The sequence below is a fragment of the Ranitomeya imitator genome, chromosome 1, assembly GCF_032444005.1.
Source record: "Ranitomeya imitator isolate aRanImi1 chromosome 1, aRanImi1.pri, whole genome shotgun sequence".
NCBI lineage: Eukaryota > Metazoa > Chordata > Amphibia > Anura > Dendrobatidae > Ranitomeya > Ranitomeya imitator.
In genome coordinates, this window is record NC_091282.1 from 119049454 (window position 1) to 119076460 (window position 27007).

Genomic DNA, 27007 nt, shown 5'->3' on the forward strand with positions numbered 1-27007 from the left:
ATGGTCAATCACCGGAGAAGAGTTTCATGCCTACGATTAGTTTCGAAGTGTTGTGTGTTCATTCTTCTCTGTTATCCTCCAGTACCTTCTTGTTATTTAGATCACGAAGTTTCAAAAGAAATGCAAGTAACCTATTTTACTTATACCAGATACTATTTGCACTTGCTGTGACACAGAAAAGACTAAAACTTGACCATCAGAAGTTACTAAAAAAACTTCACTAATAATTAATGATATGCACACGCTGCAATATGTAACATGTCAGCTGCAGAACAGGACCATTAAAAATACTTATCAGGAGACATCTTACAGATCCTGTAAATCTAATAGATGTGCCTTTTATGGGCTGCTATTTTTAGGCTGGGTGGCAATATCCATGGCCCCTTACCAGCCTGAGAATACCAGCCCCCAGCTGTCTGCTGTAGCAAGGCTGGTTGTCAAAAATGGGGGGACCCCACGTTGTTTTTTTTAAATTATTTAAATAAATAAAAAATACAGTCTGGGAACCCCTCTATTCTTGATAACCAGCCTTGCTGAAGCTGACAGCTGAGGGTTGCAGCCACTAGCTGTGAGTTTTGCCTGGTTGGTTTATTTTTTTTATATATATATATATTAATCCTAGACTATCAAAATTTAAAAGACGAATCATATAAGAACCCAATAAAAGACATATGTTTTATTTAGACTTGTTAAAAATCCACCAACAGGTGGTTCACACCACAAACAAACACACTGTGAAAAAAAACAAAAAAAACCTTGGAGTGTGCTAGGAATCCCTGATGTAGTGCCTACGCCTTCCTGACGGCGGGGGTTGGCACCCTAGGGGGGAGCAGTTTGGCTGCCCTTAGAATCCCTAGATAGACCCTACAGCCGCTAGTTTGTCCCCATATATATCATAAGGGGACCCCTGATACTAGACATAGGTCACACCTACAACTAAAGAGACCCTATACCCCAAGGTATGGCTGGTTATCAGAAATACCAGGAAACCCACGCCGTTTTTTTTTTAAATTATTTATTTACAGTGCAGGCGTCAGCTGATGAATACACCCATCAGCCGCTCCTGCTCTCGCTGTTATTAGCAGCAACAGGCGTCGGATGATGGGAGCTGTAGACCCATCCACTGACACCAGTGACCGGAGGCAAACTTTATACCTCCGATCACAGCTGAGCGCTCACACTGTCTTCTGACAGCATGGGAACCGCGTCTCTCTGACTGGCGGGGAGGATTTCACTGCCGAACAGAAGCCGTGTTTGCTGCGCTGTCATGCATATGACAGTGTGACAAACACCCGGTGTTCGGGCAGCCGAATCCGAACAGTAACAGACTTCCTGGTGAAATCCGCGTTCAATATCAGTGCCCAGAGAGTGGGTGTTTTGTACGGACGCCGAACTTTACTGTTCGGGATCGCCCATCTCTACCCATAGTTACTTTCTTATTGTAAATATAGAAAGGTTTAGATTGAGTTCTTATGAATCATAGCAGGCCTTGTACAATATACAGCCATTTTTCCCAAGTTCCTCATACACACAATCACTCAGCTAGCCTAAATGTTCCTGAGTTCACTACCTCTGGCGGCAGCTCTTTTTTTTTCTTAGGGAACAAAAAAATTTGTCATTGAAATTCCAGTGGCCAGTTCCTTCTTTCTGCCCAACATCATCTGTCAGGGGAGAGTTGGCAGCCCTCATACACATTGCATGGTCAGCCAAATTTGCTGAAATTGGTTATTCACTACTATGATATTGAAGACCAGTCTTTAGATAGGTCATCACTTTCAGAATGGTGGGCATCCCACACCCAGCAACCCTTCACATCAGATAATACCAGCGCTGTCAGCAGACGGTTGTAAAATGTATAAGGAACAGAATAGTTATTCCCTTTCATAAATGCACTTTATGTCAGAGACTTTTTAGAGGTTCTCATTGATGGCCATCTGATCATTAAACCAAAATAACAGAATCGCTCAGCTAAGCACCGCTCTCCAACACTGACGACACATTCTACAGACTTTCTATCTATTGACCAAGTCATCAGTGCGGGAGAGGAGGAGCATTTGACTGTGTGCTTCATTTTAGCGGGAAGTGAGGGTTTTAGCATCATGACCCTCATCATACTTCTGGAATGCATCTATGACATGTCAACAAGACAAAAAAAAATGTTAGTTAATTTTATACATATCAGTACCCATTCATATTGCGAAAAGTCATACTCAGTGTTGGGTCTGGCAACAGAGATCGAAGTTTGCCTACACTAATGAGGCCATTTATATTAGGGTTATCATTAATGCTTAGATAACCATTCTGTCTATGATATTAGGGCAAGACCAAATGTTGATCTCCGTGCCCATAGTTAGCCTTTTATTAAATTTACTGGAAATGTGCTTTTACATCTAACTTCCCACGTAGGCGAAACAGGCCAATAGAGGTCAATAAATGATGCAAAAAAAACAAGAGATAAACCTCCCCACACAGACTGGAACATTTTCTGCATGTTTCTGAATCTATCAGCTGATATTTTCTATTTTTATCCAGTATATGCCTAAGACAATGGGACTGAGTAAAAAAAAAAAGCAGGACTTAACAATCTTTGCATCCTACTGTAAATAGTGCAGAGGGGGGAGGCTCCTGCTGCAGTCACTTGTCTACTGTAAGGGTACCGTCACACTATACGATTTACCTACGATCATGACCAGCGATACGACCTGGCCGTGATCGTTGGTAAGTCGTAGTGTGGTCGCTGGAGAGCTGTCACACAGACAGCTCTCCAGCGACCAACGATGCCGAGGTCCCCGGGTAACCAGGGTAAACATCGGGTTACTAAGCGCAGGACCGCGCTTAGTAACCAGATGTTTACCCTGGTTACCAGCGTAAAAAAAAAACAAACAGTACATACTTACATTCCGGTGTCTGTCCCTTGCCGTCTGCTTCCCGCACTCACTGACTGCCAGCCGTAAAGTGAAAGCACAGCGGTGACATCACCGCTGTGCTCTGCTTTCACTTTACGGCCGGCAGTCAGTGAGTGCGGGAAGCAGACGGCAAGGGACCTGACGGACACCGGAATGTAAGTATGTACCGTTTTTTTTTTTTTTTTTACATTTACGCTGGTAACCAGGGTAAACATCGGGTTTCTAAGCGCGGTCCTACGCTAAGTAACCCGATGTTTACCCTGGTTACAAGCCAACGCATCGCTAGATCGGTGTCACACACACCGATCCAGCGATGACAGCGGGAGATCCAGCGACGAAAGAAAGTTCCAAACGATCTGCTACGACGTACGATTCTCAGCAGGATCCCTGATCGCTGCTGCGTGTCAGACACAGCGATATCGTATGGATATCGCTGGAACGTCACGAATCGTACCGTCGTAGCGACAAAAGTGCCACTGTGTGACGGTACCCTAAGACATAAGTACAGTGGCATGTAAACGTTTGGGCACCCTTAGTCAAAATTACTGTTAGTGTGTACCGTTAAGGGAGTTGAAGATGAAATGATCTCTAAAGGCCTAAAGTTAAAGATGACGCATCTCCATTGTATTTTATATATATAAAGTGATCTTTTATATTTTAAAAATTACAAAAAGGAAAGTGGGCCCATGCAAAGTTTTGGGCAGCCTCGACGATTTATGTACTCAGGTAACTTTGACCAAAGTTTCAGACATTAATTAGCCTATTACGGTTCTGGCTTGCTCAGTATCATTGTTAGTAAAGGCCAGGTGATGGAAATTTCCCAGCTTTATAAAACTTCAGATCTCCTTTAACTTTTTACCGAAAAACAGCAGCCATGAGTTCTTCTTAGCAGCTGCGTAGCACACTGAAAATGAAAATGGTGGAGGCCCACAAAGCAGGAAAAGGCTATAAGAAAATAGCAAAGTATTTTCAAGTTACCTTATTCTAAGTTCAAAATGTAATTAACCCCTTTCTGACATTAGGCGTAATGATTCATCCATGTGCCCTGGGCCTATCTGACCAGGGACGGATTATTATGTCTAGGCGATCGCCGCCGGGTTTCAGCTGACACTAAGGGTATGTGCACACGATGCAGATTTAGTGCAGTTCTGCAGCGTTTTTTTCTGCAGCAGAAACGCTGCAGAACTGCACTGTGAGTTACAATACAATGAAAATCAATAGGAAAAAAAAAAAAGCTGTGCAGAATAATCCGTGCAGAAACGCTGCAGATTTCAAAGAAGTTCATGTCACTTCTTTTGTGCAGTTCTGCAGCGTTTCTGCACCCAAAGACTCCCATTTTGTGGGTCAAATCCGCATAAAAACTGCAGATGTAAAAACCATCTGCAGATTTTATGCGGATTTGGGTGTCAAAACCGCAGCAGACGGAAGTGACGTCAGTGATGTGGAGGAAGTGTGTGGGCGGAGTGTAGTGAAAATGGAGTCGTACCGTCGGATGGGGATCGATGTGAAGCGCATGGTGGAAATGGTATGTAGTGTCTGTGTGTGTGTGTCGGTCTGTGTGTCTGTCTTTCTGTGTGTGTCTGTCTGCCAGTAGTGACTCATTGTAGTCATTCGTCGGGTGGGACTACTTCTCCCATCGAAATGTGATGATGGGAGAGTTGTCCCATCGTCAGGCGACTGACTACAATGGGTTAAAAACACAAACACACATAAAACATACATTACATACAACATATAACATGTAGTACATACTCACCACACACGTCCCCGAAGGCCACCATCCCCGATCATCCTTGTCCCCATAAAAAAAAAAAAAATTTCCGTCGTAATCCATTAACCCCTTTACCCCCAAGGGTGGTTTGCACGTTAATGACCGGGCCAATTTTTACAATTCTGACCACTGTCCCTTTATGAGGTTATAACTCTGGAACGCTTCAATGGATCCTGGTGATTCTGACATTGTTTTCTCATGACATATTGTACTTCATGACAATGGTAAAAATTATTTGATAGTACCTGCGTTTATTTGTGAAAAAAACGGAAATTTGGCGAAAATTATGAAAATTTCGCAATTTTCCAACTTTGAATTTTTATGCAATTAAATCACAGAGATATGTCACACAAAATACTTAATAAGTAACATTTCCCACATGTCTACTTTACATCAGCACAATTTTGGAACCAAAATTTTTTTTTGTTAGGGAGTTATAAGGGTTAAAAGTTGACCAGCAATTTCTCATTTCTACAACACCATTTTATTTTAGGGACCATATCTCATTTGAAGTCATTTTGAGGGGTCTATATGATAGAAAATAACCAAGTGTGACACCTCAAGGTGCTCAAAACCATATTCAAGAAGTTTATTAACCCTTCTGGTGCTTCACAGGAATTTTTTGAATGTTTAAATAAAAATGAACATTTAACTTTTTTTCACAAAAAATTTAATTCAGCTCCAATTTGTTTTATTTTACCAAGGGTAACAGGAGAAAATGGACCCCAAACATTGTTGTACAATTTGTCCTGAGTATGCCAATACCCCACATGTGGGGGTAAACCACTGTTTGGGCGCATGGCAGAGCTCGGAAGCGAAGGAGTGCCATTTGACTTTTCAATGCAAAATTGACTGGAATTGAGATGGGACGCCATGTTTCGTTTGGAGAGCCCCTGATGTGGCTAAACATTGAAACCCCCCACAAGTGACACCATTTTGGAAAGTAGACCCCCTAAGGTACTTATCTAGAGGTGTGGTGAGCACTTTGACCCAACAAGTGCTTCACAGAAGTTTATAATGTAGAACCGTAAAAATAAAAAATCATATTTTTTCACAAAAATTATCTTTTCGCCCCCAATTTTTTATTTTCCCAAGGGTAACAGAAGAAATTGGACCTCAAAAGTTGTTGTACAATTTGTCCTGAGTACGCTGATAGCCCATATGTGGGGGTAAACCACTGTTTGGGCGGATGGGAGAGCTCGGAAGGGAAGGAGCGCCGTTTGACATTTCAATGCAAAATTGACAGGAATTGAGATGGGACGTCATGTTGCGTTTGAAGAGCCACTGATGTGCCTAAACATTGAAACCCCCCACAAATGACACCATTTTGGAAAGTAGACCCCCTAAGGAACTTATCTAGAGGTGTGGTGAGCACTTTGACCCACCAAGTGCTTCACAGAAGTTTATAATGCAGAGCCGTAAAAATAAAACAAAATTTTTTTCCCACAAAAATTATTTTTTTAGCCCCCAGTTTTGTATTTTCCTGAGGGTAACAGGAGAAATTGGACCCCAAAATTTGTTGCCCAATTTGTCCTGAGTGCAATGATACACCATATGTGGGGGGAACCACTGTTTGGGCACATGGGAGGGCTCAGAAGGGAAGGAGTGCCATTTGAATGCAGACTTAGATGGAATGGTCTGCAGGTGTCACATTGCGTTTGCAGAGCCCCTAATGTACCTAAACAGTAGAAACCCCCCACAAGTGACACCATTTTGGAAAGTAGACCCCCTTAGGAACTTATCTAGATGTGTGCTGAGCGCTTTGACCCACCAAGGGCATCACAGAAGTTTATAATGGAGAGCCATAAAAATAAAACAAAAATTTTTTCCCACAAAAATTGTTTTTTAGCCCCCAGTTTTGTATTTTCCCGAGGGTAACAGGAGAAATTCGACCCCACAATTTGTTGTCCAATTTGTCCTGAGTGCGCTGATACCCCATATGTGGGGGGGAACCACTGTTTGGGCGCATGGGAGGGCTCGGAAGGGAAGGAGCTCCATTTGGAATGAGGACTTAGATGGAATGGTCTGCAGGTGTCACATTGCATTTGCAGAGCCCCTAATGTACCTAAACAGTAGAAACCTCCCACAAGTGACACCATTTTGGAAACTAGACCCCCTAAGGAACTCATCTAGATGTGTTGTGATAGCTTTGAACCCCCAAGTGTTTCACTACAGTTTGTAACGCAGAGCCGTGAAAATTAAAAAAAAAAATCTTTCCCCCCAAAATTATTTTTTAGCCCCCAGTTTTGTATTTTCCCGAGGGTAAGAGGAGAAATTCGACCCCAAAAGTTGTTGTCCAATTTGTCCTGAGTACGCTGATACCCCGTATGTTGGGGGAAACCAACGTTTGAGCGCATGGCAGAGCTCGGAAGGGAAGGAGCGCCATTTGGAATGCAGACTTAGATGGAATGGTCTGCAGACGTCACATTGCGTTTGCAGAACCCCTAATGTACCTAAACAGTAGAAACCCCCCACAAGTGACCCCATATTGGAAACTAGACCCCCCAGGGAACTAATCTAGATGTGTTGTGAGAACTTTGAACCCCCAAGTATTTCACTACAGTTTATAACGCAGAGCCGTGAAAATAAAAAATCTTTTTTTTCCCACAAAAAATATGTTTTAGCCCCGAGTTTTGTATTTTCCCAAGGGTAGCAGGAGAAATTGGACCCCAAAAGTTGTTGTCCTATTTGTCCTGAGTACGCTGATACCCCATATGTTGGGGTAAACCCCTGTTTGGGCACACGGGAGAGCTCGGAAGGGAAGAAGCACTGTTTTACTTTTTCAACGCAGAATTGGCTGGAATTGAGATCGGACGCCATGTCGCATTTGGAGAGCCCCTGATGTGCCTAAACAGTGGAAACCCCCCAATTATAACTGAAACCCTAATCCAAACACATCCCTAACCCTAATCCCAACAGTAACCCTAACAACACCTCTAACCCTGACACACCCCTAACCCTAATCCCAACCCTATTCCCAACCGTAAATGTAATCTAAACCCTAACTGTAACTTTAGCCCCAACCCAAACTGTAACCCTAGCCCTAACCCTAACCCTAGCCCTAGCCCTAGCCCTAACCCTAACCCTAGCCCTAACCCTAACCCTAGCCCTAACCCTAGCCCTAACCCTAACCCTAACCCTAGCCCTAACCCTAGCCCTAACCCTAGCCCTAACCCTAGCCCTAACCCTAGCCCTAACCCTAGCCCTAATGGGAAAATGGAAATAAATACATTTTTTTTAATTTTTCCCTAACTAAGGGGGTGATGAAGGGGGGTTTGATTTACTTTTATAGCGGGTTTTTTAGCGGATTTTTATGATTGGCAGCCGTCACACACTGAAAGACGCTTTTTATTGCAAAAAATATTTTTTGCGTTACCGCATTTTGAGAGCTATAATTTTTCTATATTTTGGTCCACAGAGTCATGTGAGGTCTTGTTTTTTGCGGGACGAGTTGATGTTTTTATTGGTAACATTTTCGGGCACGTGACATTTTTTGATCGCTTTTTATTCCGATTTTTGTGAGGCAGAATGACCAAAAACCAGCTATTCATGAATTTCTTTTGGGGGAGGCGTTTATACCGTTCCGCGTTTGGTAAAATTGATGAAGCAGTTTTATTCTTTGGGTCAGTACGATTACAGCGACACCTCATTTATATCATTTTTTTATGTTTTGGTGCTTTTATACGATAAAAACTATTTTATAGAAAAAATAATTATTTTTGCATCGCTTTATTCTCAGGACTATAACTTTTTTATTTTTTTGCTGATGATGCTGTATGGCGGCTCGTTTTTTGCGGGACAAGATGACGTTTTCAGCGGTACCATGGTTAGTTATATCTGTCTTTTTGATCGCGTGTTATTCCACTTTTTGTTCGGCAGTATGATAATAAAGCGTGGTTTTTTGCCTCTTTTTTTTTTTTTTTTCTTACGGTGTTTACTGAAGGGGTTAACTAGTGGGCCAGTTTTATAGGTCGGGCCGTTACGGACGCGGCGATACTAAATATGTGTACTTTTATTGTTTTTTTTTATTTAGATAAAGAAATGTATTTATGGGAATAATATTTTTGTTTTTTTTTTCATTATTTTGGAATATTTTTTTTTATTTTTTTTACACATTTGGAACATTTTTTTTTAACTTTTTTACTTTGTCCCAGGGGGGGACATCACAGATCAGTGATCTGACAGTTTGCACAGCACTCTGTCAGATCACTGATCTGACATGCAGCGCTGCAGCCTTCACAGTGCCTGCTCTGAGCAGGCTCTGTGAAGCCACCTCCCTCCCTGCAGGACCCGGATCCGCGGCCATCTTGGATCCGGGGCTGGAGGGAGCAGGGAGGGAGGTGAGACCCTCGCAGCAACGCGATCACATCGCGTTGCTGCGGGGGGCTCAGGGAAGCCCGCAGGGAGCCCCCTCCCTGCGCGGTGCTTCCCTGTACCGCCGGCACATCGCGATCATCTTTGATCGCGGTGTGCCGGGGGTTAATGTGCCGGGGGCGGTCCGTGACCGCTCCTGGCACATAGTGCCGGATGTCAGCTGCGATAAACAGCTGACACCCGGCCGCGATCGGCGGCGCTCCCCCCGTGAGCGCTGCCGATCGCATATGACGTACTATTGCGTCCTTGGGAAGTAAAGCCCACCCCACATGGACGCAATAGTACGTCTAATGGCAGAAAGGGGTTAATAGGTTGTCCCACGACGTCCTCGGGTGATACACTGCAGGAGTTAATCGCTCCTGCAGTGTATCGGAGCTGCCCGGTCGCTTCCTGGAGTTAAATGAACTCCGGGAGCTCACTTTACAGCAATTGAACTGCCGTGAAATTTTCTCACGCAGCACTGTCGTAAAGCGAGAGTCCCGGAGTTCATTGAGCTCCGGTAAACTCTTGCGCATGCGCAGGCACACTGCAGGAGCTTTTGCTCCTGTCAGTGTGTTTTGGCAGCCATGGAGAGCAGTCACATCTCTCTAAGCTATGAATATCAGCCTGCAGCTGTCTGCGTAGCCTTTTCTGGCTATAAAATATAGGGGGACCCCACGTCATTTTTTTTCTGGGGTCCCCCTATTTTAATAGCCAGTAAAGGCTACGCAGACAGCTGCAGGCTGATATTCATGGCAGGCTACAAATATTGGCCCCCGGTCGTCAGCTTTCCCACTCTGGTGCAGAAAATTGCACGGAAGCCCACGCCGTTTTCTCCCGTTTTTTTTTAATTAAATGCTCATTAAGGCTACGTTCACATTAGCGTTTTGCGTGTTTGCATCGGGCGACGCAGCGGTGACGCATGCGTCATGCGCCCCTATATTTAACATGGGGGACGCATGGACATGCGTTGTGCTGCGTTGTGCGACGCATGCGTTTTTTTTGCCGCAAGCGTCGGGCACAGAAAACGCAACAAGTTGCATTTTTCTTGCGTCCAAATTTCAGCAAAAAAGGACGCATGCGTCGCAAAACGCAGCATTTTTGCATGCATTTGGTGCGTTTTTATTTGCGTTGTGCGTTGCGTCGCCGACGCAGCGGCGCACAACGCAAATGTGAACGTAGCCTAAGGCCTCTTTCACACTTGCGTCGGTACGGGCCCGTCGCTATGCGTCGGGCCGACATATCGACGCACGTTGTGAAATTTGTGCACGACGTGGGCAGCGGATGCAGTTTTTCAACGCATCCGCTGCCCATTCTGAAGTCCGGGGAGGAGGGGGCGGAGTTTTGGCAGCGCATGCGCGGTAGAAAATGGCGGACACGACGGACAAAAAAAGTTCACTTGAACGTTTTTTCGTGCCGACAGTCCGCAAAAACACGACGGATCCGTTGCACAACGGACACTACATGTGGCCATCCGTCGATAAGGCTACTTTCACAGAGCGTTGGGCCGAGATTCCGGCGCTAGCAGTGAATGCGCCACACAACGGGGCAGCGGATGCAGTTTTCCAGCGCATCTGCTGCCCCATTGTGAGGTGCGGGGAGGTGGGGGCGGAGTTCCGGCTGCGCCAGCGTGGCTGGAAAAAGCGGTCCGTCGGCAGCAAAAAATGTTATATGTAATGTTTTTTGCTCCCGGCGGACCGCCACAACACGGCGCAACCGTCGCAATGCGTCGCTAATGTTAGTGTATGGGGCAAAAACGCATCCTGCAGACAACTTTGCAGGATGCGTTTTTTCCCCTAAACGACGCATTGCGATGTATTGAAAAAAACGCTAGTGTGAAAGTAGCCTACAAGTTTATGGGTAAATAACAAATCCTGCGAGCACATTTGCAGGATCCGTTTTTTCCATCGGATCCGTTTTTTTCCACCGGATCTTTTTTTTTTGGTTATGATTCCGGGGGGTTTCCTAAACCATGCTACATCTTGTGGTTAATATTTGCCCTACACGCTCTCTATGGGTCTACACATGTATTTATAATATATATATATAATCACATGTCGGTGTGTCTACAATGTCTAAAAAAATTTTTTTTGATTAGTCCTTTTTTTAATCTGAGGAAGGTTTTTAATTACATTTTGTTATCCATTATAGATAAGGGACATGCCCGCCATATGGGACCCGGCCGATGAGGCATACAAAGATAAATATGCACGGGATAACTGCTGGTCGAGGATTGTACGTGACCTCTATCCGCATTATGACGGCTACAACTGTACCCTGCAGCTGCAAATTAGTAAGTATTATTTTTACACCTTGCATAAAAAATTTCTTTCAAGGGAATGTAATGATCATATTATTTTATTGTTTTAGGTAAAGAGGTCAGACAGCGGTGGCGCTCAGTGCGAGACCGCTTCCAAAAAATTCTGACCAGCCAGTCCAAAAGCGGGTCTTCCCCGGTCAAAGGGAACTTTAGCTTGTATGAGGAGCTAAGTTTCTTGATCACTAGCAAGACTTTGAGGAGGTGATTTGTTAAAAATAACGTGAATGCAGTAATGATGAATATAATGTAATGTATCAAACTTAAAAATTCCTTTTTTTTCACAGCACTGAAGGGAACATTCAAGCTCCTGACCCCGTAGAGGACTCAACACAAGATACATCAGAGTCAGCAGATGACGCATCTGTTTTGGGCTCAACAGACTCTATCCCTGTTGTCGCAGGCACTTCGGGAATATGTTCCAGTTCAGCATCTTCGGCTGACCAAAGTGATGTGCCAAGAACCCAAGGAACCTCTGTCGTTCTGGTGCCAATAACCGTCCCACCCCCCAAAACAAAATTAAACAAAAAAAAAGAAGATAAAACCACAAAAAGGGTCAATGAGACCATTGATCTTCTGAACAAATCGTCCAAAGAGGATTATCTTGATCTTTTTGGGTCTACTATAGCCAACAAGGCACGGTTATTGGCACCGGAAAGACTGAGCAAATTTATGAGCTCTGTCCATGCCCTTTTGGATGCATTCGAGGAACCTGCACCAATTGCCCCCCTAGCAGACATTGTAACAGGTATCACACGGAGTGTGAGACCTCCACCTCCACCACCTCCACCACCACCACCAACACCGCCACTGCAGCATGACCAACGGTATCACCGGCCTACCAGCCAGTACTACGCTGATACCAACTCTGACCACTTTCTATTTGGCCCAGAGTATACTATGTTACAATAATGATGTTCCATTATATTCTGTCACACTATTTTTTTGTTTTAATACCCATACCCGACAAGTTTTTTCTTAAAATCAACTCTTGCTATAAAATTGTGATTTAGTTAAAAAATAATTAATAAAAGAATGAAGTTTAACAAAGCAATGACTACTTTTGTCATACCTTTTTTATGATTTAGGATTTTCACCATCCCATAGCGTATTTTTAAAACTGTATTTACTAAACTGCCTACAATTTGCCTTTTCTTTATTCTACAATAACATTTCTTTGACCTATAGAATATACGACGAAAAACATTACTTTCTAGGCCTACAATTAATGACTGGGCCCTGATGAAGCCACTATGGTAGCAATCTGTTCACGGGACCACACACACACAGCAATTGGCCCTCAGTATTACATTATCTCTTTTCCCCATTACTCATAATTAGACTGAAATGAAAAAAAATAACGTATAATTCGAAATAAAGCAAAAATAGTAATATTATTAAGTTTTTTAATAATTTAAAAGAAAATACACATTTTTTTCCCATAAAAAGTGTAAAATGTTTCTTTGTCTTCAATTTAATTTTCAGTGTTCGGGTTAGTTTTCGTCCATCCTCTGCTGGTCCGGCTGCACATCACCGACACAGGAGTATTGCCAGTGCACGGCACCTTCTGGTCTCATAAAGTTGTCAGTGAAGGTTTCTCTCACACACACACCGGAGCTGGATGGTCTTCCCAGACCCACGTTGACCACTGGATTAAATACAGGCTGCTGGTGCTCCACATCTATGTCAATGCTGTAGTCACGAGCATAGTTGTGGAGTACACAGCAAGCCTTAATCACAGTGTCAACGGTGTCAGTATCCAGCTGGATGGGTGTGTGAAAGATCCTCCACTGACTACTCATGATCCCAAAGGTGCATTCCACATATCTTCATGCACGACTCAGCCGATAATTAAAAATCCTCCGTCGGGCATCCAGTCCCCTTCGTGGGTATGGGCGCAGCAGGTTAATCGTTAAAGCAAAGGCCTCATCCGATACCATCACAAAGGGTACTGAATGTGTGGAACCCGGCAAAGGTCTTGGGGCTGGGAGCGTTTCGCCATCTTGAAGAATTTGCATCCCAATCTGTGACGTTCGCAACACCCGAGAATCCCCAGTACTACCATAGGCACCAACGTCAATGGCAACAAATTTGTAATGGGCATCAGCCACCGCCATCAGGACCACTGAAAAATACTTCTTATAATTAAAGCGTGATCCTGATCGTGGGGGCTGCTGAACCCTTACATGTCTTCCTTACAGGCCTGGATGTCTTCCTGGAGCAGAACAATATTGTATCATACAATTAGGTTCTGTAGAAGGACGTAGATCTGGGGATTTATTATGATGGAATATAGGCTGAACTGGATGGACAAATGTCTTTTTTCGGCCTTACTAACTATGTTACTAACTATGTTACTATGTTTACCATCGGCTGCACCTATGCAGTTTGGGAAATTGGCCACAGACTGAAAGCCTGCTGCAACCTGCAGCCAAGTCTCCTCGGTTGGGGAAGGCATCACCATGGGCTGCAACTTCTGCCAGATGACGGTACATGTGCACCTCACAATTTGAGAGATGGTAGATTTACCAACCCTAAATTGGAGGTGCAGGGATGTATAGCTCTCTCCTGTGGCCAAAAATCTGAAAGGAAAAGAAAAGATTATTAGTAATGTCACCCTCTTGTTAAAGGAAACCTGTCAGCAGTTATGGCCGCTATGTCACCGCCTTTCTGTTTTTTCAAGAATATCTTCCAATGCTGCCTCCCCAGTCACACTTCCCCAGTCTATGTAACAATGCAGTAGATTGGTCGGTGTTCAACATGTTCTATAGCAGTAAAAACTACTAACAGGTTTGTTTCACATGTCACAATACTAAAGGTAAGTACTAATTGACCAGTGATATCTGTGTACAGGTGTGTAAATGTGTCAGACATTAGTAACACATGGATGGCCACCGTGGAAGAAGAAAAGCGCTGGTCACCAGCAGCAGGTGATAAAGAGTTTTGTGCTGAGCCGGGGAGAATAACGCGATCCTCTTCATCACCTTCCGCTGCTGAACATCACTTTTCTTTCGTAGTGGCCATCCATGTGTGTATGTGTTTGTGTACCATGCGCCCGGAAAATCTAAAAACAAAACAAAACCAAAAATGTACATAACACCTAGCTGACCTGTGCGTACACCCAAACATTGGACCGGGATCACACACACAGCGAGATACGGGTGAAATTACTCCTCTTGCGTCTGGACTCCAGAGCGGAGCGTGCACCCGCATAGCAACACATGGAGCTGCACGCTCCGCTCATGAGTGCCGGTGCCAGAGGTGGGATTTCACCGGCGAGACTCGGACGTATATCGCGTATGTGTGATCTCAGCCTTCAAAGGGAACTTGTCCTTACCAAAATCGAGGGTGAGGTAAGACCACCAGCATCAGGGGCTTACCTACAGCATTCAAGAATGATGTAGATAAGCCCCTGATGCCGGTGGCCTTAGCTCGGCGTTGATTTTGGGGGGACAGGTTCCCTTTAAATGGTCATCTGTCAGTGCCTCCAGGACAGGGGAAAACTTTCACCACACGTACCGGAGACATTGACATGTCAAAGATGACTTATGACAGACAAAACAAAAAATTCAAAAATACTTACCGCAAGGTGATGAGCAGCCTTTCCTCAGCAGAGATGGACTTTCGCATCACAGTGTCCTCGTATGTCAGCTCAGCACGGACTACCGAAAGAAGTTGATCAAAAGCTGGTATGCTCAGCCTACAAAACGCTGTGAATTTATCTGGATATCTGGAAAAAAGGAGTAAAAAGGTTCGGTCAGACAAGGATAAATTTACAGGAAGTCATTTCACATAAGAAAAACGTACCTCCTCAAATCTTGATATAGAACATGAAAATGTCCCTTCATAGTTCTTTCTTCCACTATTGGGTGTACCCACATTTTTCTTCTTCTTCTGGTCTGCGACTGTAGGAAAAATATGCATTACTGCACAACACAGTCAAAAAAAGAGAGCTGTAATATTATTGTACACATGGTGTAGCTTAGGCTTCTTTCACACTTCCGTCGGTAGATGCCCATCACAAATCATCGGCACAATGTACGGACGGAAGTTTGCGCTTTCACATTTCCACCAGACTGCTGGGTGAGGAAATAGTGTGAGAGCGATATTTCCTGCTAGGCATGCGCAGTCTGAAACAGTGGATGCAACGGACAGAAAATAGTTCCCTTGAACATTTTTCAAAGAAAACGGTCTGCCAAAACCCGACGCATCCAGTGCACGATGGACGCAACGTGTGGCCATACATCACGATCTATCGGCAATACAAGTCTATGGTAAAGAAACGCATCCTGCGGGCACATTTGCAGGATGCGTTTTCTTCCCAAAAGGACTCATTGTGAGGGGTAAAAAAAGGAAATGTGCAAGTAGCCAAGGCTTCTTTCACACATCCGTCAGTACGCAGCTGTCGCTAAGCATCAGCGCAACGTACCGACGCATGTTGTGCAAAATCTGTGCAACGTGGGCAACAGACGAAGTATTTCAACACGTCTGCAGCCCATAGTGAAGTCCGAGGGAGGAGGGGCTGTAGTTCCAGTAGCGTCTGCGCACTTTATTGCAGGACCCGACGTACGAAAAAGTGTTCCCTTGAACATTTTTTCGCTACGACGGCCTACCAAATACCAATGCATCCAGTGCACAACGTGTGGAACATGTGTCCATACGTAGCGATGCCTCGGTAATACAAGTCTATGGTGAAAAAACGCATCCTGCGGGCAACATTGCAGGATGCGTTTTTTCCACAGAACGAAGTATTGCAACACTTGCCAAAAGCCGGAAATGTGAAAGTAGCCTTAGGCCTCTTTCACACTTCAGTCTTTTGGCGTCAGTCTGAAACCGCCATTTTCCTCAAATAGGTTCGGCCATTTTTTTTTGACGGATCCACTATTTTCCCATAGACATACATTAGCGACAGATTGTGGCGGATGGTCGTCCGTTCCATCAGTCATGTGACAGATCTGTCGAGATTTGGCGTACGTCATCTAGACATTGACGGACATTACGTTTTTTGTCTGCGCCGAAAAGGCGGTTCACGACGGATCCGTCGCGTCCGCCATTCAATAGAATGGCCGCCTATGGGCGACGGATCCATCGCAACCGTCATTTCGGCGGATCCGTTGCCCCAATCCGCTTTTTCAATTGCGCATGCTCCAAAAAGTAGAAAAAGAAAACAAAAAGCAGCACCAAAAGAAGACAGAGGGTGCAAAAAATCCTTCCAGGTATATACCAAACCTCATGCTATTGTCCAGAAAGATGAAGGCAGCACTCCAGTAGAAAAAATAAGAGTATTTTATTGGCCCATGTGCGACGTTTCAGTCCAAGGTGTGGACCTTTCTCAAGCTTGAGAAAGGTCCACACCTTGGACTGAAACGTCGCACATGGGCCAATAAAATGCTCCAAAAAGTAGATACTTTTCCCAGACAACCACCAAGTATCTGATCCGTCTAAAAAACGGATCAGTTAGAACCGTTTTCTCAACAATTGTGACGGATCCGTTGATCCGTCACTATGTCGGAGCTGACTGACGTCAAACAACTGAAGTGTGAAAGAAGCCTTACCTGCATTCTTTGCTGATTCAGATACTCCAGTAAAACCCCAAGCATCTGGAGGCGCTGTGGCCTGCGTATCCGGACAGAAGTTTCAACATGCTGTTCTGTATGCGGTGGGCTACGTACTTCATTACCAGCACTCATGGTGAAGCCTGTCAGAAAGTGGTTATGGCTTTACAAAATGGAGGTTGGACTAGGAAATGACATCATGGACATATTTTTTTTTTTTTTACTTTATTATTTTAGCTTTAATAAAAAAAAGCTTACAAAACTGCATGAAAAAACGCATAAAAAACGCATTAAAAACGCACAAAAAACGCACTTGAAAACTGCACCAAAACTGCACTGAAAAAAACGCATAAAAAACGCATAAAAAACGCATAAAAAAACGCATGGATTGTCAGCTGCGTTTTCTGCCAGAAGATGCAGATTTGGTGCAGATTTTGTGCAGAAAATTCTGCACCAAATCTGCGTCATGTGCACACAGCCTAATTCTTCCATTTTGTTGGTGAGGCTTCTGGCATTAGTATACATGCACTTATGTATGTCTTTACCTCTGTTCTTCCTTAAAATATGAACTGTTCTATCCCCACCCCCCATGACACCCCCAATTTCTTTATTTGTGCCCAGGTCACTATCTGTACTATCTTCTCCTATAAATTGAATATCTTCCCTCCACCCAAAGGGACAGTGGTCAGAATTGTAAAATTGGCCTGGTCATTAACGATAAGCACGTAAAGCTAGATAAAATAAAAGTAATAACAAGAGAAACATACCACACTGGTCACAGAGATGGCACATCTAGCAGATGGAAGCAATTTGATTGAAAACATCTGGTTAACAGGATCAATCCTACACTTCAGAATTTTATGAAATTCCCAACATGAACAATATCTTCACTCCAGACGATCGCAGAAGTTCGATATTGCCGCCATATTTTTTATCCAGATTTTACCTTTCCATAGATAGTAAACATGACATGGCTGGTGTCAGAGATCTGGCCACGTTTGATTTGGGGCCTATAGGCAGGTATTATAGTTATGAAAAAATATGCATACTATCCCCGAGTAGTCCTGAATTTGAAGATGTATGTCCCATCACTATTGAATCTATTCAAATCTCAATATTCCTAACTTTCTGTCAAAGACACAAAGTCTGGGGGAAGCTTTTTCATCATAGCAGCTTTTACTGAAGGGACAACAGTTCATCTGGGATCCTGGTTTAATCACCTGTTGAATCTATAAATCTCAGTCTCCCTCACAATAGACATCCTCACTGGCACTGCAGGGGGTCTTCTGCTTCAAAAGAAGTTTGAAGCTGGAGCTTTTTGCATTGTCACTTCCCAACTATACAAAATTTACCCACTTCCCCATATCCATTGTTCAATTCTATTTCTAAGAGACTTAAGGCCCCTTCACATTAAGCGACGCTGCAGCGATACCGACAACGATCCGGATCGCTGCAGCGTCGCTGTTTGGTCGCTGGAGAGCTGTCACACAGACCGCTCTCCAGCGACCAACAATGCCGGTAACCAGGGTAAACATCGGGTAACTAAGTGCAGGGCCGCGCTTAGTAACCCGATGTTTACCCTGGTTACCTTCCTAAAAGTAAAAAAAACAAACAGTACATACTTACCTAACGCTGTCTGTCCTCCAGCGCTGTGCTCTGCACTCCTCCTGTACTGTCTGTGTGAGCACAGCGGCCGGAAAGCAGAGCGGTGACGTCACCGCTCTGCTTTCCGGCTGACCGACGCTCACAGCCAGTACAGGAGGAGTGCAGAGCACAGCGCTGGAGGACAGACGGCTGTAGGTAAGTATGTAGTGTTTGTTTTTTTTACTTTTAGGATGGTAACCAGGGTAAACATCGGGTTACTAAGCGCGGCCCTGCGCTTAGTTACCCGATGTTTACCCTGGTTACCAGTGAAGACATCGCTGGATCGGTGTCACACACGCCGATCCAGCGATATCCACGGGAGATCTAGCGACGAAATAAAGTTCTGGACTTTGTTCAGCGACCAACGATCTCCCAGCAGGGGCCTGATTGTTGGTCGCTGTCACACTTTATTAACGATATCGTTGCTACGTCACAAAAAGCAACGATATCATTAACAATATTGTTATGTGTGAAGGTACCTTTAGAATGTAAGCTCTTCTTCCTACTGCAATTCTGCGTGAGACAGGAGGACAGAGGGGGGTGAATGTCCCCTCACTAGTGTGACTTTAGAAATTTTATTGTTTTCTATGACACTGCCATTTATGTGAGAGCTCCGATTAGATATCAAACTGTTTGCAGCAAGTATTTTAATCACATTGGACTAAGCTGTTACTTGGCATCCCCTCTGACAACCCCTCGGGCACATGTCCTGCAAGCTCCTTCTCATCTATTCAATTACATTCATGAATATGCTATGGAATGCCAGATTTCACTATTTTTTTTAGAAATTGATATAGCGTGTAAGAGTGTAAGGCTACTTTCACACTGGCGTTTTTTGCCAGACGTCGCGATGCGTTGTTTATGGCAAAAAACGCATCCTGCAAAGTTGTTTGCAGGATGCGTTTTTGCCCCATAGATTAACATTAGCGACGCATTGCGATGCTTTGCCACACGTCGCAACCGTCGTGCGACGGTTGCGCCGTGTTGTGGCAGACCGCTGGGAGCAAAAAACGTTACATGTAACGTTTTTTGCTCCTGATGAACAGCTTTTTCCGACCAGAACTCCGCCCCCACCTCCCTGCACCTCACAATGGTGCAGCGGATGCGCCGGAGAAATGCATCCGCTGCACCCATTGTGCAATGCGTGAAACGCTAGCGTCGGAATCTCTGCCCGACGCATTGCGACGGGAAGATTCCGACACTAGTGTGAAAGTAGCCTAACTTGCAAAAATTGCACCATATTTGTATTTGATATGAAAAGGGACTTTTTTGTTCCCCTTAAGCAACAGGACCCAGGTGCATTCTCAATTAATTCTCTGGTTTTCTTTAGGCAATAGGACCCATGTGCACACCCAAACCTTTCTCTGGTCCTCATTAGGTAACAAGAACCAGTTTCACACCCAAAGCTTTCTCTGGTCCTCCTTAGGCAACAGGAACCTGGTTCATCCTCAAAGCTTTCTCTGGTCCTCTTGAGATAACAGGAGCCAGGTGCACCATCAAACTTTTTTTTTCTGGCAACAGGAACTAGGTTTACCCCCAAATGTTTCTCTGGTCCTCTTTAAGCAAAAGGATCCAGGTTTACCCAAAATTCTGCTCCCCGTACCTATTAGCCCACTTCAAAAACAGACGGTATCACAATGCTCATTATAGAATCAATCTTTATTTGTATGTAGCAGAAGGAAAAATACTCTTTTCTTTGTTTGCTGTTCATTAAATATCTTTGTGTTTAATTACAGGTAGGATGAATGTCTGTCAGGTAAACTTATACACACAGGATAGGTTCATGTACATACGGTCAGGTGACATAGAGCATGCCCTTTCACAATTATACACACAGCATCGGCCCATGAAACATCTGTAAAAAGGTTGTGTTTGCTTGGAAATTGGACACACAAAGCGGCAGCATACAGGACAATGGGTTCACAATTGTAACATATATGCAACAAGCAGGGAGGTCGGGATGACCACAAGTAGGTAACTGATCTTAAAGACCTAAACATTAGGCCAACAGTAATTCTTGAATTTGAAGGGCTTGGAAACCCTAGAACAATATTCTCAGAATGGAACATTCCTGCTGCTAAATGGATCCTCACTTCTCGAAACAGAATGTTTTCAGAATGGATTAGTCCAATGATTGATATCTCTCACATTTACATACATTTTATGCCTCCATTTAGGCACATAATAATAATAATAATAATAATAATAATATATGCCCCAGTCATTTATATCAGCCAACTCTGGCAGACAAGAAAAAAATGTAAGTTTTTGAATTCACACATCATGCTGGAACATACATTGGGAAGCATGGCACTTAGTGAAGCTTGCTTACTTGGATGCAGAGCTGGAGTCGTAAATATTGGTATGAACCTTGCTGAAGTGAAAGGCGAAACCTACAAAACTGTGTTGAAAAGACTGTCTACTAGGATTCATAGTTCTATGGCTCAGAGTAACATTAGTGTGAGATTACAAAAATATTTCTGCTTCCTTGTGACAAAAAAAGGAACAGAAACGAACAACGCTTGTCAAGATAGACTAAACAAGGTGCAAGACACAGAAATGGTCATGAAGGGTACAAATGACAAATCTGGTCAATTTGATGTGAATTGTCAATTTAAAGACATTGCACATAGGTCCCGGCAAATGGAAACTGTTGGCATATTTTTAGTTCACAAATAAAATGCAACATGTAATCAAAAGAAAGTTATAATAATCTTGAACAAAATAGTTTAAAGAGATGCGTTACATGCTGGTAAATTTATAGAGGACCGGTTTGAATACTACAGTTGTAGATAATAGATATTGCTTCATAGATTTACTGAAATAGCCTTCAATAAACATGTGGGGATATTGAGTAACAAATGGAAAATGAATCCAGCTATTGTTGGGACTCTGTGTTTTGATCTCTTGTTCATGTTCTTGGACGAGGGGTGGGTTGAAGCTCCTTAGCCCCAGTGCAGAATTCGGGTCCCCCCCAATATTATTGTGTATTTATGATAAAATGTCAACATTCCTCTGTATAACTCATCTGGGCCTTCACTCTAACCAGGGACCAAACTATGCCACTGAATCTCTTCTTAAAGGGGTTCTCCAAGAATATAAAAACAAATAGTTAAAAGAAATGTCATTGTATATAAATTCCTAAATATATTCAATTAGCAAATCACAATTCTTTAGTCTAGGGAGGTTCTCATTATGGAATTAAAATGGCCAACTTGTTATACTGTCAGATACCTGTCCTAGAATGTTAGGACAGGAGCCTCTGAGCATGTGCAGTAGGTAACTCTGCCCCCTCCCTTCATATGTAGGATTGTCTGCACCACTAATACTAGTGGGGATACCATGGGTACTGGAGTACGAAGAGGCTGCTCACACTGCTGTCCACCCTGTCCATCTGACCTAATACTGGAGATACCAGGACTACTAAGGTAAGACGAGCCTGCTCACACTGCTGTCCATTCTGCCCATCTGATCTAATGCTGGAGATACCAGGAGTGCTGGAGTAAGAAGAGACTGCTCACACTGCTGTCCACCCTGTCCATCTGATCTAATACTGGAGATACCAGGAGCGCTGAGGTAAGAAGAGCCTGCTCAGACTGCTTTCCATTCTGCCCATCTGATCTAATACTGGAGATACCAGGAGTGCTGGAGTAAGAAGAGAGCACTCATACTGCTGTCCATCCTGTCCATCTGATCTAATACTGGAGATAACAGTAGCGCTGAGGTAAGAAGAGCCTGCTCACACTGCTGTCCATTCTGCCCATCTGATCTAATACTGGAGATACCAGGAGTCCTGGAGTAAGAAGAGACTGCTCACACTGCTGTCCACCCTGTCCATCTGATCTAATACTGGAGATACCAGGAGCGCTGAGGTAAGAAGAGCTTGCTCACACTGCTGCCCATTCTGCCCATCTGATCTAATACTGGAGATATCAGGAGTGCTGGAATAAGAGACTGCTCACACTGCTGTCCACCCTGTCCATCTGATCTAAGACGGAAGATAACAGTAGCGCTGAGGTAAGAAGAGCCTGCTCACACTGCTGTCCATTCTGCCCATCTGATCTAATACTGGAGATACCAGAAGTGCTGGAGTAAGAAGAGACTGCTCACACTGCTGTCCACCCTGTCCATCTGATCTAATACTGGAGATACCAAGGGTGTTACAGTAAGAAGAGAGCACTTATACTGCTGTCCATCCTGTCCATCTGATCTAATACTGGAGATAACAGTAGCGCTGAGGTAAGAAGAGCCTGCTCACACTGCTGTCCATTCTGCCCATCTGATCTAATACTGGAGATACCAGGAGTGCTGGAGTAAGAAGAGACTGCTCACACTGCTGTCCACCCTGTCCATCTGATCTAATACTGGAGATACCAAGGGTGTTACAGTAGAAGAGAGCACTTATACTGCTGTCCATCCTGTCCATCTGATCTAATACTGGAGATAACAGTAGCACTGAGGTAAGAAGAGCCTGCTCACACTGCTGTCCTTTCTGCCCATCTGATTTAATACTGAAAATACCAGGGGTGTTGTGGTAAGAAAAAGGCTGCTCACACTGCTGTCCATCCTATCCATCTGATACTGGAGATACCAGGGGTGTAGTGTTAAGAAGAGGCTGCTCACACTGCTGTCCATCCTGTCCATCTGATCTAATACTGGAGACACCAGGGGTGTTGTGGTAAGAAGAAGAGGTCACTCACACTGCTGTTCATCCAGTCTTTCTGAATTACCATACATGGTATAGATTATCTCCGGTGCACAGCAGAGAAATAGCCTACTGAGCATGCTCACTGTCTCCTGTGCAGTAGACTACTAACAGAAGTAGTTCTAACATTCTAGGACAGGTTTATGTCAGTATAACAGGACAGCAGCCATTTTTATTCTATAGTGATTAGGTAAAATGATTTTGATTTGTTAATTAAATGAATTTAGGAATTCACTTATAGAGACATTTACTTATTTTTTCTATTCCCAGAGAACGACTTTCATTGTCATATTGCGACTTTTTTTGGCCAGCCTAAAGGTCCATTTACACTCACCAATTGCTGACTTACTGATCTACTAATTTTTCAGTGTCTAACAACGGAATTATGATTAGTTTTGACAATACAATCTGTATACATTAATAAATAAGTCTAATAGACAGTATTAAACAGCTACAGTGTTCTGATATGGATTTTCAAAGTAAGAATACCAGCCTCAACAGGTCTAAGATATCCATTTAAATGTATACAGTTTATATTATGAAGTCGGATAATATAGCTGCTTTAATGATACTTGTGTTAAACATGTGGCACATTTATTTTAGTTTATATGCAATATTTACTTTTCTAACCATAGAAAGCGACCATCTATGGCACATAACTGCTTATCTATGCACTAGAATTTTAATATGTGGCATTACTTTTCTGTGGTAATGAAACAATACGAATTAGATTTCACCTAAAATGTGTCTGATATTTTTCAGCCAATAATTTTGAGGGCCAGACACAGGCAATGGGCATAGACATGTTTATTTGGATGACACACAATGCGTAGAACCATGTTTTTGGCCTGATCTTTGGCATTATTCCTGCGATCTTATAACTTGCTCAGTATAAGTGCCTGATTTCCAAGTGCATATAAATGGGTCCATGGAGAGCTGGCCAATCGAAAGAAAATAAGCAAAAAAGGCATGATACAATGGAAATAGTATGTAAAAATCTACTTAATTGAAAATTATTTGGACAGCTCTATTTCTACACACACAGCACAGCAAGGACATCTACAGTACATTTTGTTAACATGATGTGTTCGGGCTTCTCAATGAAATTTTGAGCATATTTTTCAGGGAATACAGAAAAAAATTGTATCCGCAATGGCTTTTGTTTCCATTTACATCAACACCTGGTTTCTTGTGTCCGGCAGTCGAAGTCCTACCAGACCTCCGCATACAAGCACAGCTGAGGCCAGTAGTATAGGTATGGCTTTAGTGATTCCCACAAGTGAACCGAATATTAAATTTCCAAGTACTGCCGCTGCTTTGCATAGTGCATTCAGAAAGCCGAAGCCGGTGGACCTGCAATAAAATACATATTGTAAGATCAGACAGATTCAAGAACTGGACACTTATATAACAGAGAGGAGTCCTAATGTATAAACTCTCAGTGTAGATCTCCAGTGTTTGCCATCTTGATTTTTAATTTTTTTTTCTAGAAATTATCTAAAAGCCACAGACTACCATCAATTTTTATGGACACACTGGATTCTAAGCGATACACATCTACAGCCTATAACACTGATGTGAACGCATTAGCAACCTTCACTGTGAAATGTAAAATGTTGATAATTACCATCATAAAAATCTGCACAAGCTCTTCCAGCTTAAAAAAAAATCATGTATGCATCAAATGTTTGGGGAAAAAAGTGGCCTATTTTTCACATTATGTCCAGGAATTTCTGGACGGTCTGCAACCCTTGTGTTCGGTCCAATCGTCAACTTAACCTAAAAAGTCCTGTCCAATTTTGCCCCTTCCTGCATTTTCTATCTTTTCATAGATACCAAATATTTCCTTTGCTCGTGCCTTACCTCCATAAACATCCCTGTTCTTTTTATATAAGAATTATTGCCATCTAACACCTGATATCATTCCATTAATTGAAAACACTAGACTCTAATTTTACCTTAAAATTGTCTGCTAATCCTAAAGGTTCACGTATATTTGCCACTCACAAACATGTGATACTGAAAGTATTATTTTTTTTTACTCATTTGTTTGATTTGATTCTCTCTATCTACTATTAGGATTTGTGTGAAAGACTGATCTAATTATCTTTCCTCCATCTCACATGTCTTCCCTACCTGATCTATTTATCACAATAAATGACACTTTCCCCAGTACCAGAAATGCGCTGCCTCGGAGTAAGCCTTGATTCTGCTCTGTCCTTCAAACGACACATCCAAGCTCTCGCCACTTCCTGTCACCTCCAGACAGGTTTCCAGAATCAATCATTTCCTCAACCCTCACTCTACCAAAGTGCTTGTACATGCCCTAATCATCTCCCACCTCGACTACTGCAACCTACTTTTCTGTGGCCTACATTCTAACACTCTCGCACCTCTCCAGTCCGTCATTAACTCTGATGCCCGACTAATTAATCTCTCTCCTCGCTACTCTACTGCTTCCCCACTTTTCAAATCCCTTCACTGGCTCCCAATTTCCCAGTGTATCCAATTCAAACTACTAACACTGACCTACAAAGCCATCCATAACCTTTCTCTTCCGTATATCTCCGAACTAGTCTCAAAATATCTTCCCTCACTTAATCTCCGGTCATCCCAAGACCTTCTTCTCTCCTCCACACTTACTCATTCCTCACCCAATTGCTTCCAAGATTTCTCCTGAATATCCCCCATCCTCTGGAATTCTGTGCCCCAACACGTCCAATTATCTACCATATTTGGATCCTTCAGACGAAACCTGAAAATCCATTTCTGCATGAAAGCTTACAACCTGTAATGACCACACGGCCACCTCATCACCATCGGAGGTACTGCAACCCCCAACCTACTGTCTCCTTCCCCATTATCCTATAGAATGTAAGCCTGCAAGGGCAGGGTCCTCTTCCCTCTATACCAGTCTATCATTGTTAGTTTGGCTACTGTACGTGATATTTGACCATCAATGGCGGACTAACATTAAATTAACCGCAAGAAGAGATCCATCATGATAAAACACAATACTTTTATTAAACATCAATAAAAACAAATATATAACAAGGCTATTTTGTGATACATTTAACAAAGTGTCCAGTGGGAGAAGAAATACCCGGCACTATAGGTATATATATATAATGGTAAGTATCAACAGGTACTCATCTACTGTGGTAAGTCTTACTAACCATATAGCCAAGCAACTACGGTATGAACTGGTGAATCGCTGACATGAAGGAATCAACTAAGGAACGGGAAAATATTAGTATATACGAGGGGGCTATTCATACCACTCAATGCCTCTGTATTACCCTTATACCCGTACCAAATACGCAGACAGTTGCGCCCACACCATAAATGCTGCTAATGTAGCGACTAGAAGGCAGAGGAATAGAAAAACGTAATATAATATTACCAGACTGTGCACAGATATCCAGCTCCCACGAGCGCCCCTCCCGCAATTTAGATGTATTCACGTCCGTAAAAGATACTCACCTTTTCGCGAGAAAATTGATCCTCAAAAGATTACACGCTAGGAATAAGATGTCGGATCATTTATTCCCTTCAACAACAGAAGAACAAGAAACATTGGACATCTTGATATCTTTGGAGGAGGAAAACACCATCTCTGAGGTTAGTGCGATTCCGCCCAATTTATTTTCAAAATCTACTAAATTTCCCCCATTGGGTCTGTGTCCTGCGGTGGACATCTTTACGAAATTGGTCACTGAAGACATAGAGGTGTTAGCTCAATCTCCAAAAAGATTT

General features: G+C 43.3%; 2 protein-coding genes across 2 annotated transcripts in view; one reads left to right on the forward strand and one right to left on the reverse strand.

Annotated features, from left to right (window-relative positions):
• The window catches only part of LOC138663795 (uncharacterized), a 71593-nt gene extending 59286 nt beyond the window's left edge, over positions 1-12307 (forward strand). Inside the window, exons 2-4 of the mRNA XM_069750140.1 lie at positions 11182-11323; positions 11401-11551; positions 11635-12307. Coding sequence (XP_069606241.1) covers positions 11191-11323; positions 11401-11551; positions 11635-12259 — 909 coding nt within the window. The 5' untranslated portion in view covers positions 11182-11190 and the 3' untranslated portion in view covers positions 12260-12307. The remainder of the gene's footprint in view (positions 1-11181; positions 11324-11400; positions 11552-11634) is intronic.
• A 7884-nt stretch (positions 12308-20191) lies between these two features.
• SV2C (synaptic vesicle glycoprotein 2C) overlaps positions 20192-27007 on the reverse strand; it is a 364181-nt gene continuing 357365 nt past the window's right edge. Inside the window, exon 13 of the mRNA XM_069750127.1 lies at positions 20192-24604. Coding sequence (XP_069606228.1) covers positions 24421-24604 — 184 coding nt within the window. The 3' untranslated portion in view covers positions 20192-24420. The remainder of the gene's footprint in view (positions 24605-27007) is intronic.